Genomic DNA, 12,277 nt, shown 5'->3' with positions numbered 1-12,277 from the left:
TGTTTTTCCTTCCTCCGAGGTTCAGAGAATGTAAATCCCAGAAATATTCTTGGGAAGTTGTGCCTTGCTTTTCTCTGTGAAGAGAAATGCAGCTACACAAGTCCTCTCCAGTTTTGCTGCTCACCAACACAAGGATAAAGCTCTGCACTTGGGGACTCTCCCTCCTGATCCATCTTCTTTGCTTCATGAAAAGAGCAAGATCCAATTTTAAAGACTGCGTACCCCATTTATTCTCACTTCTGTGTATAAAGCTGTGCAACAGCCACTGAAGAGGAGGTGTGAGACAGAACGGCAAGCACAGGAGCTACTTAACAGTCAGCCAGGTCCAGTCTTACCTTCCCATTGAAGCACGATTTCCTCCAATGACTTTCTTAAAAGGTATTAGCTCTATCCAACTGCCTGAGCCTCAGGAGATTCTTACACAACCTGCACTATCTCACCAGCAGTAATTCCTTAGATACTGTTTAAGCTGATCCATTATTAGCTTCATTCCATTACTCCAGAGATATTTAGAAGGAGCCATAACTAAGTATTTAATTTCTCTTTTCAGCATTTAAGCCCTGAAAATACATTTAGATTTGCATCTCCTAACCTATTCTGGTAGTTATAACACATAGAGTATACATGTAGCTTGATATTCTTTGAATCAAGGACTTCCCATCATTTTTGTTGATCTTTTCCAATTTAATTCAGATAATGAGGTTCCAGAAACAGGATTTTAGGAAATATTAACACAGGGGTTTACTGGGGGAAGCACCAACCACAGCTTCAGTGCTTGGCTCTGTATTTGCAAACAAGGATTACACTGAGAGTGCAGCTCACCCCTAAGTTCAGATCCATTGCTTCTAAGCAGAAAACCTCCAAAAATTAACCACTGAGAGAAAGGGCATAGAAAGAAGAGGAAAACAAGTCACTAACATTTAAAGACCATGTACTTCAGCACAGGTGAGAGAGAAACTGTAGAGAAACAAACACCAGAGAGTGCTGGCATTCTCCAGTGCTAAACCTGTAACTTTCAGCTAAGTTTCTCTAACCCCTAAGTTTCAGCTCCCTTGAGCACTGCTGACATTTGCTATTGTGGAAAAGCCTAAGGAGAGTCCAACAAGTTTCTCTAGAATATCCTCACCTGTGGCATCCAAATTCCCAGTCACCTCTTATCCTTGCTGATGGCTTCTCTATTTGACTTAACTCCTTATTTTAGCAAAGCCCACCCTCCTCAGACCCTGCTCCTTAACCCAGCTGTCCAGTACTGTGTCCTACCACCCCTTACCAAACACATGCTTAGACCATCTCCAATTTATGATGCTCTTCAGAAGAGCATCTGTTCTGCTTTACACATGCAATGTTCTCCTTAAACTCCTGAGTAAAATAACTTGGGTGTTTTTTCCTCACCTCCCAACTGCTTTTTCCATTCCTACTTAAACAGACCTGAACTATTTAGATATCACTATTTACTCTTACACATACAAAAAAAAAAGGCCTTAAAATGTATTGATTGTAAGATTTCTGACATCTCTTATTCTTATATATGACAACTAACACTTTTCTATAAGATCACTAGGCTCTGGGGTTTTTTTTGTTGTTTTTTTAATTTTCTAGTCCTTTGAGTCAATGCTCTGCTGTGAGCAAGTTGTTGCTTCAAGAGCAGGTTCTCCAGCCTTTCCTCATTTTTTTAATGGTCTGTCTACAGCCTTATAACCCAGCTTACTACACCCCTTTCTCAAATATATGATCTGTCTAGATACCATACCTCACAATACACAGCATCTATGATTCCCAGCAAACACTCAATTGCATCTTCATTCCAGAACAACAGACAGCAGCAACAACAACAGCCAAACTACCATCTCTGAGACTTCTACAATCCTTGAGAGCATTTTCACCTAATCACAAGTGTTTATGTCATAATTTATTGCTGATATCTGTTCTCAAATAACACATTCTCACCACGTCTGACATCAAGTACCACCAAAACCAGGGAGCAACAGTCCCTGCAGAACAGGTCCATCTGCATGTCCTGCTCACCTCTCTTTACTCTCAAGTTTTACATCTTAAATATGTGGCCACACAAAAATCATCTCATTTCACCTACAGGGTAAGACACAGGCCAGATTCCCCACTGTGTAACCCACAGCTGAAAAAGTACCAGGTAGGGATTATTAAGGAGAGATGACATGGACATTATCAGGCTGCTGTTCACTCCTCTGCTCCTCCCTGCAGTAGAGGATCTATCCTGAGAAGATTCATGACCATACTGTAGAATAAAACTCTTCCTACAGTTCCTACCTTTTGAAGAGGTGAAAGACAAAGTAAAAACATTTCTTGATGTATCTTACAAAACTAAGAACATTTTTTCTTTCAGCCTTCAAGCACTCTCAGTACCAAGTTTACATGATCCAAGAGCACGGATCAGTCTACACCGTTATGCACTGATCCAGTGCCAACAGCAGCAGCACACTGATGAAGGGATTTGCATGTACATGTATTCACAGGTTAATTTCAGGGAGAGAAGTGTTTCTACTCTGAAAACAAGGAAAATTCTGCCAGAGGTTATGAAATATGTTCAAGGTTCTGAACACAAAACGTGGCAAGGTAAAAAAGCCACATTCAGAACAGTTAGTTCATCTTGCCAACTCAGTATCAAAGTAAATTTTTACTGGATTCAAACTCAACCACATAAAAAGGCAGAGGTAGGACAGATATACATTCACCCCAGGCACACCAGAGCCTCACCTTATGCTTAAGGATCTTTCAACGTCTTTCTAGAGTAGAGGAATTGTACACGATTATAAATCAAACACCATTATTAAAATGGAAGTTCAAACAGTTACCAGAGGAAACAGCAAACTCAGCTCACTGATAAAAGGCTTATCCTCATTGGTACAGTAGTTCAGAAAGTGACAGTATTGCAACACTTGGCCATATCTAAGCTGTGAGTTACGTTATCTGAGATCACTCTGGACACCTCTAAAGAGCAACAACCAGTAGTGAGTGTTTGGAAACAGCTGCAGTAAAAATTTCCCTGCATACTTCAGAGACAGATATGGTATTTAGCTATGAGTCCTTTCTTCTAATCACTCCATCATTCCTCATTTCACCTGTGATACATTAATGTTATACACATTTTGTCAAAACACTCTCTTTATAAGCTTATGAAAATTTAAAATGTACACAGTAACTTGAAAATGAAAAATATACAGTAACTTGTAGTTAAAAACTTGTAATTTGAGACCCCAATTCATTCCCTCTTCCCTACATTAACAATCTTATAATACATTTTCCATGCATGTTTTTTTGCTTCCCTTCTCAATTCTAAAAAGGATGGCTATTTAATTAAAAATTTCATACTCCCAGTAAGTTCCTATCTAAACTACTTGTAAACATTTAGAATGGAAACAAAGAATTCAGCTGGCTCTTCCCTTTTTATTTCTTTTTCCTGCTACAAAAACACTCCAGTCACAAGTTCCTTGTGAAACAAAACAGCTTTTTTTATATCACTGTCTTTTGCAATGCTCTATTAATGGCTCATTGCTTGAGCCATTGAAAACTCTGCTGTTGATACTACAGCCTGGATTGTGCAAGCAGATAGTTTTAAAGATAAGATATTGGTTGTAGATTTCCCAAGGTACTCTGCCTCCAGCCCTGCATGCAGGGAAGTTGCTCAGACTTACAGGTGTAACTCAGAAGTTATCCAAGAGGGCCAACCTTACATCTAATGAATAATCACACAGACTGTATTTGTGGATTAAAGTATCAGATCTTAACCCAAACAAATCCCAGAGTCACTCAAAAGCTGTCTCTATGCAATGGAACATACTTCCTCTGTCTCCCCACCACCAAAGAGAAAACCTTTTAATCCTCATGCAATAATTGTGAATGGCTGCATAACCACATAGAGCACTACAGTGTCTGACAGGTACTTCTGCCATTAGTCACCTCTGTTTGGAGAGCAAATCCAAGGAGTGTGTACATCCAGGGGAAAAAAGCCTGATCATTTAAACATGAAATCAAATTAGAATTTCTATTTCATCATACTGGCAGTAAGAAGAGAGCTGTAAAAAAGTCTAGGCAACTCATTAAAGGAACATCTAAACATGCTGAGAGCACTGGGTAAGCACAGAGTAAAACTTACTGCAATGCAGACCCATCTTCTGATGTCAGCTGCACCTTTGCAGGTAAGGGCAGCATATGACCCTTATTAAGTCTGTTCACCCAGTTAAGGACAATAATTGGTTTATGCAAATACAAGAAACAGAAGAAACAGGATAAAAATCTGAAAAAGCTTGCATCCCTCTATCATTTCATGAATTAAAAGCCAAACAGAACAAAGCTATCAGGTGTAAGAAATTGAGAGCCACAAGAATTTAGTGGCAATATTTAGAAGAATCAAGTTGACATATCCTTTACTAAATATCAAAACAGTTTTTCTTATTTGGCATATTTTAGATGATTTTATTTAACTGACTGTCTTGGGGTGATTCATAACAATAATGTGTTATCATCTTATTTCAAAAGGCCCATACCTTCTCAGTGGTTTCTCACAGGCAGCTCCTCACAGCACTGACTCCTTCTTCTTCACAGCACAGCCAACAAACTCCAACTCTGCTCTCACCCAGCTAACCCACTCTTTTGTAGCACTCATCATTATTGGACACAGCTGTGGCCTACTAAGGGCAGGCCTGTTCCTCATCTTTGGTGATTGGTACAGCTGCAACTCCTCAGGAGTGAGACTACCTTCTGCACTATCTTTATTTTCTTACATTCTATCCTTCCACAATAAAGTACTCTGTACCTATCTGAGGAGCATACACTCCTTCAATAAATAAATAGACTGCAGTGGGTGGTACATTTATTTATTGGAGGAGTGTAGGCTTCTATACATGTATCTACATTCATCCATCTGTTCCTGGATCTTTAGGGCCCTGCAGCTGGGAATCTCAGTGGGGTGGGGGGCTTAGGAAGTTGGGATTGGGAGTTTTAGGAAGTTGGCTTTTGGAGCAGGCATTTTTTAAAGCTGCCCACCCAGGTTCATGGCTCTGCACAGCGTGGTGTTTGCTTCACACATGGTTTGATTTTTGCTCAAGCTAAAGCTTTTTTTATCTTTTTTTCTTAAGTAGTGTGCTAAATATAGTTTTAGGTTATAATAAAAAGTTAAAATAGAAACTATGCTATGTAGGATACTTTTTTTCTAAAGAAAGGATTCACACTGAGATAGCAGCCACAGGACACCTAAATCTTTCAGAGAAAAAGAATTTATCGCTCCATTATCAGAAGAAACCAACTTCTTCCTGCCTCGTTCAGGCAGGATGATGCCATGAGGATTCAGAGGAAGAAGCTGACACTGACCAGACAGAATCCTGTGTTTGAATGGAATTTATGCATCCTGTATGAGGTGTATGAATATGCAACAGGCTGCTGCTTTTAAGGGTTAATCCTCTGTTAACGTGGGTCCTTTTTCGGGCTTATTTTGCCCAGAAAGAGGTACCCGGACTGTCCCTAATTCTTTGTTTTTATTGTCTCATATTGTCCTAATTCAAATTGTCCAAATTTTTATTACTCTAATTGTATTACTATTTTTATAACCATTTGATTACTATTAAACTTTTAAAATTTTAAAAACAAGTGATTGGTGTTTTTCACATTCCAATGGGGTGGTGAGGTTTAGCAGTTTGATATTTAGCAGCTGTGTACTTTTTTTCCTACCTGTTGGCAACCTGTTTGTAAATAAACCATGGTTTTTTAACTTTCCTCTGTTAGTATTCATTTCTTATTGGTGGATAGAGATTATTGGAATCATAAAGGAGATAACTCATTCCAGCATCTTCTTCTTTAAATTGTCTCAAACCAAGACACTGATAACTGAAACACTAATTGAATTCTAGTTTACGTAAAGAAGAAACATGACACAAAATGGAAGCAAGAAAATACTACTCTCTCTCTCTTTTTTAAAGACTGTGAACAGATGAAAATAAAGCAGTGCATTTATTTGAACTGTGCAGATGCTATGCATAATAAAAAATAGAGAGCCAGAATTAGGTGAGGCCTATCAGAATCCCAGATATCACACTATGCAGAAGACAGTGACTAGTAACCAGTCACCCACAGTCATCTGTTCAGTATGTGAGCAAAAAGTGCCTCAAATCTAATTACACTTCTCAACAATCCCATCTTAGGAATGTTTCTAGTGGCTGTGTTGGAAAATGAACCTTAGAAATGATGGTGACCAAATCCATTACTTTACCAAAGCAAAATATACCAAGCACCCCAGCTCCCTCCCCTTCTATCCAATGACAAAAACCAAGGCTTCAGCCAGCTGAAGGTTTTTTGCTGCCTTTACAGAAACTTACAGCAATAAGCACAGACTTAAAGGGCTGTCATGGCAATTCAGTGTTGAATGGGGGCAACCAAGTGACAGATGGAGACTCACCAAGTGACTTTCTAAGCTCATGTTACAGCTGGTTTCAAAGCAGTAACTGTAAAGCCATTAGACACACTTTCATTACATTATGCAGAGATAGAATCAAAATATTTCAGTATAACACAATTTGGGATGTTACTCCAAGAAGAATGGTTAAGACTTAAACAGTTAAGGACTTGACAGGCCAAGTCAGAGAAAATGAAGACTAAAAATAAATCACAGAAGAAAAAAGCAAAAAGGTTTGTTAGCTAAGCAAGAGAACAGTAAGTAATCCTTAAAACAACCCTCTCCCCATCACGTTTCATTCCAAAATCCTTGTTCATGACTTAGCACACAATTAGCAGTGCTGTGACCCCACACAGTGCAACTGCTCCATAATGCAGGAGTCTTCCTATAACCATTCATCAACTGTGCCTTCTCTAATTAAAAATGACTCATAAAATAAGCTGCACTGTATTATTAAACTTCAAACAAACCAAAGCATATTTAACTGAATTAACTCCATGCAGTGTCATGGTAAGGATTTTGAAATGTAGTGCTGGAGAAGGAACACAAGGCTGTAAAGATCCTTTGAATAGGAGGAAAGGCTTTTCCCCTGTAAAATTCTCCAGGGACCCAAAAAGGCAAAGGGAGCAGAGCTGAGAAAAGACACATGCAAGGGAACACTTGCCAAGGTGCCCCTGCCTTGGCAGGGGGCTGGACTAGATGATCTCCAGAGGCCACTTCCAATTCTAACAATTCTGAGAAACCACTAAGAAAAATATGATTACTGCTCCTGGCTTGCAGTTCAGCATGCCTTTCCTACTGCAAGAAGAAAAGCATCCTCCCAGGCTTAGGCTTAGGCTTAGGGTTAGGTTTTTGTAGTTTTACAAAACCCAGCCTAAGTCCAGCAGTGACTGACAGAGAGGAACACCAGTGACTCCAGTGCTGGGTCCCACACCAAACACCAACTATGCCTCTAAAAAAAATCAACACTTAAAACATCCCAGGGCACTAAATCCAGCTTCCTTATAATGTTTCATAAACACCTAACAGCATCCCATAAACTCCAAGGTTTTAGCAGCTTAAACTGGTAGGTTCTTCACAGTTTGCATGGTCAGACACCAGTTTTCAGAGCAAGCCTGCCTGCTGCCACACAGCTGTGACAAAAACCATTTTCTCAGCTTGCCCCTTGCACCACTCCCAGCCTCTGTCTGCCCTGCTCTTAGGTTTGCCCTTTTCCATTGTGTCATTTCCATCATTTTCTTGGTATGCTCAGATCCAGTCCCATCCAAGTTATCCTCCCACATGCAACAGAGTCACCATGTCCAGAGCCTTTGTGTGATATTCCTTTACCACAACACTTGCAAATTTACACTCACAGTCCGTGTTTCCACTGCCTATCACAATTATCACCCCTCCCTTCTGCCATGTGCTTTCCATTCCTGTGTCTCTTTTGTCTTTTAGCAGATCACAGGTGCACTCCTCCAGCAAAACTTCTCTATTTTACCGAAACATTGAACATAACAAATCTTATTAATACCCTGAAGACCTATGCTAACTGTTGTCAGAGATTCTTGAAGGAAAAGTGGAGTGTATATTTAGAATAATTTTTAAAATTTTTAAGAACCACATGGTTAGACCCAAGAGAGAGGGCAGGGGGAAGCAAAAGGGTGTGACAAAATTATTCACCAACCCAGACCTCCAACCACCTAAATTATTCAAAATCAACCTGCAATATTTTCCCCTTCCTACCTTCATCAGCTCTATTCTCATAAGATTTGTCTTTCCCTCGCTGAAAACAACAAGATATGGAGCAGCTTTCAGAATGTGGCAAATTGTGTGTTTTAAACACCTGAATCACATCCAGTGAAAGGAACAGCAGGAGCCTGATGGGCTGCCTGGGCTTTAAACCACTTTTCTTTTGAACTAACTACACAAATTCAGAACAAGGGAAGAGGAAGAGCACTAGCAGTAGAATCAGAGAATTTTCCACATACTATTTCTAAATTGAACCATTAACTCTGTCGTGCATATTATGCACATATATTATGAAAGAAAACGGTGTTTATTTCCCAGACGCATCTCAGGAAGTGGGTAATGAGCTCCTGTCCATACAGTAAATGCAGCAGACTGCCTGGCTTATATATAGATATAGATACATACAGATAGATATATACATATATACATATATAGATAGGTATACATATTTTGAGAATAAGCTGATAACCTTTAACCACTCCCAAAGAACTAGACAACAATCTCTCTCTCTCAAGCAGGTAGAAAAGGCTGCTGTTTCCAGATAAAGTAGGTTTCTTTCACATTTCAGAAGCCTGACTACACATCCTTGGCAGGTCCCTCCTCTCAGAGTTTTCTATCTTCACCAGAGTAACTTTTCCGTCATTACAGAAGGACCAGAGCAATGTAGAAGGACCAAAGCAACTTCCCAGGCAAGGACCCGCTGCTCTCCGCTCCACCGGGAGCCACTTCCCAACCTCCCGGGGAGGAGAAGAGCTCCAGCAGCTGCTCCAGCTGGGCAGAGCGGCTCGGCCGAGCTCCGGGAGCCCCTGAATTCCCGGCAGAGCCCTCGAACTCCCGGCAGAGCTCCGCCCCCGGTGCGGCTGTCACCGCCGGGACAGGGAGCCGGGACACAGCGTTCACCCCTTGTCAGCGACACCGGCTCCGGGGCGGCCCCACACTCACCTGCGGTTCATTGGCCGCACTCGCACGGCCACCTTGACGGAGGCCATGGTTCATCCCGGCCGGCCCGAGCCGTCCCTCGGCACCGCCCGCCCGCCTCCACCGAGCGAGGCCACCCCCAGCCTAGGCCCGGTCGCTATGGCGACCGCCAGCCTGCCCCAGCGCGCCGTACGGCGGCCGCGCAGGGACAAAACGCCCCTCGCCGTTGGTGTGCCCGGCCGCACTGGGGCGGGGGAGGAGGAGGAGGAGGAGGAGCTTTGAGAGGAGGGGCAGAAATAGGAACCGAGGGTGGGCATAGGGGAATTTCTCCGTAGGGCCACCCACCGCGGTATGTTTATTTATTGGAGGAGTGTATGCTTCCATACATACATACATATACACACATATATATACATATATATATATACATATATATACACACACGTTCATACATATACATACATATATAGTGATATATATGCACATATATCATATATTCACATATATATACACGCATGCATACATATATAGACACATACACACAGACATATGCATACATATATATATAGCCATATATATGGATGTATATCATATATCCATATATGTATGTACATATATACACACATACATACATACATACATATACATAGACACATACATATATATCACAGAATCACAGATTCAATTTGTTTGAAAAAGACCTCTGAGATCATTGAGCCCAACCTTTGTCTAAACACCATTGTGTCAGCTAGACCAGGGCATGTCCAATCCTTCCTTAAACACTTCCAGGGACAGTGACTCCACTGTCTAATCACCCTTTCTGTGAAGAAATTTCGTAAAGTCCAACATGAGCCTCCCCTGGTGTGGCTTAAGACCCTAAAGGGGTCAGCCTCACCTGGCTACAATCTCTTGGGTTATATATGGAAACCTCTTGGTTATATATGCACATATGCATATACATACACACATATACACATATATGTAAATATATGTATACATATACAGCCCTCTGTATGTATATTTTTATATACATATATATATATAACTCCCCATTATACACAGGGAGAATTTGTTATATATAGTGTTATATATATTTAATATAGAGAGCATATATAGTATATAATATATATGTATATATTTTTATAATATAAAAAATATATATTTTATATATATATATAAAATATATATAAAAATATATCTATTTTTATTAACATATATACATGTTAGTATATATAACATATATATGTTATATATATTTTATATATAACATATATAAATATATATATTATATATATTTTAGATATATTTAATATAGAGAGCATATATATTATATAAATATATATATAAGCATATATATATTATATATACCTCTATCTATAGATGAGGAAGATAGCTATATATTTCTATTTATCTCTGTCTGTCTCTGTCATTTACACCTATATGTTTCTGCATATATCATAGAATTACTAGGATTGGAAGGGACCTCTGAAGAACACCCAGTTCAACCACCCCATCAAGGCTCAGAGATTACCAACTTGACCTGGGAAAAGGAGGAGAGCAGGAAAGGGAAAGTGAGAGACAGAAAGACCCCATGGTTACAGTCCAGAGGTCTGCAAGAAGAACCAGGGTCAGAGAAACACAGACAGGATGGAAGAAATTTAGAGGATGATTGACTGGTGGAGGTGGTCAAAGAGGATGGGGTGGAAGGCTATCAAACACTAAATGACAGCTGAAAACCAGGACAAAAAGAGATGCCATGGGGCTGGAGAAAGGAGAGGATGAAGAAAGAAGGCATAAAAGTGATGTCCCCAGACCCCAGCAGTGCACAGATTAACTGAGAGTTGAGGTGACATTTGAATAGAAAGGTCAAGTTCAAGAAGTGATTTTATAGCAAACCAGAAACTATGATATGTTCAATTTTCTCAAGAAACAGGAGGAATGAGAACAAGAAGGGGCCAGGAGTTAGAAAGTCTAACTGGTGCAGCAGCTTAGAAGAAAGAGGAAGAAATATAGGGCCAAGTAGGAAAGACAGAGAAAGGAACAAAAAGTGAGAGAGAGAGAGAGCAGAGCACATTGTTGGAGATCCAGGAGGCTTTCAACAGCCAGACAGGACCTCTGACCTGCAAGACAGAGATTAAAAACTCTTCCGAAGTTTTGGAGATGGAAAAGAAAGCAGTGAATTTGTAATGTGGATTTTTCCTGAGGTTTTCAGTGATATGAAAGGACAAACACAGGGTAAAGATGCAAGGAGGGAGGAGACAGCTTGTGCTGATAAACTCCAAGGGAAAGAGAGGCAAGTCAGAAGTTTTGGCAGCAGTGTGAGAGTATTGTGTACCAGGGATGACAGGAGGAAGGGATCAGCTCTGCCATGTCAGACAGGTGTTACAGTGGAGAGAAAGAACAGGGGTGTTGGGAAATCACAGAAGTAGCAATATTTGCTTCAAAATCAGCCAAGGACTGAGTCACCCAAGTGAGCAGAGGAGCTGAAACACTGCAGCAGCCAAACATCCAGGCAGGTGAACTCCCACCAATGCACTGGGCAAACTGATTTAAGCCTATTGAAAACTTCATAGAGGACTCTGGGAGATGTGCAATAAGCTGACAAGGAATAGCAAAAACACATTAAAAAATATAAAAATAAGCTAAAAATTGTATAATAAAAACATGCACGTATAAAGCATGCATGTACATCAGTAAAAAGATGTCCAGACATGCTTAATAGATAAAATAATAAAAGCAATGGTAAAAGCTACACATGAAAGCCAACCAAAATGTAGCTTAAGCTCCAGAGCATTTAGTAACTCCTCTCAAACTGTTGTGCTTTCCCTGCTTCTGCTTAGCAAAGCTTTTGAAGAAATACACCTTGTTCAGTAAATACATGTCCATGTGCTGTGTTCTGAGACATCCAGCCATCAAGGGCACATGAGCTTCTCCACACTCAGAGAAAACACTTTCCCACTTCCACAATGAGTGCCCATTGGAGCTGGACCAGCTAAGGCACCCACAACACACCTGGCATGAAGCAGTAAAATATCCCCAGGCTTTCCCATCTTCCTAAAATTCTCCATGCTTTGCTACTTCAGAAAGTTCTTTCCTTCACCAGGCCAGGACATGAATGCTGTGTGCAGACTGTGGTGAGTAAAACCCAATCTGGTTTGGTCCAGCAGTGTGGATGAAGCCTTGTCCATAGGATGTAACCTT

At 40.5% G+C, this 12,277-nt stretch overlaps 1 protein-coding gene across 3 annotated transcripts in view; it reads right to left on the bottom strand.

Annotated features, from left to right (window-relative positions):
* Nucleotides 1-9,248, bottom strand: part of KIF16B (kinesin family member 16B) — a 140,677-nt gene extending 131,429 nt beyond the window's left edge. For all 3 annotated transcript variants that reach the window (XM_071422186.1, XM_071422205.1, XM_071422195.1), the window contains exon 1: nucleotides 9,101-9,248. In XM_071422186.1, coding sequence (XP_071278287.1) covers nucleotides 9,101-9,147 — 47 coding nt within the window. In that variant the 5' untranslated portion in view covers nucleotides 9,148-9,248. The remainder of the gene's footprint in view (nucleotides 1-9,100) is intronic.
* Nucleotides 9,249-12,277: the final 3,029 nt, after the last annotated feature.

This window comes from Agelaius tricolor, unplaced genomic scaffold (genome assembly GCF_023055355.1).
Source record: "Agelaius tricolor isolate 1412-34295 unplaced genomic scaffold, bAgeTri1.0.p SCAF_1, whole genome shotgun sequence".
Lineage (NCBI taxonomy): Eukaryota > Metazoa > Chordata > Aves > Passeriformes > Icteridae > Agelaius > Agelaius tricolor.
Note: the sequence above shows the minus strand (reverse complement) of the source record. Positions and strands in the feature narration are given on the sequence as shown.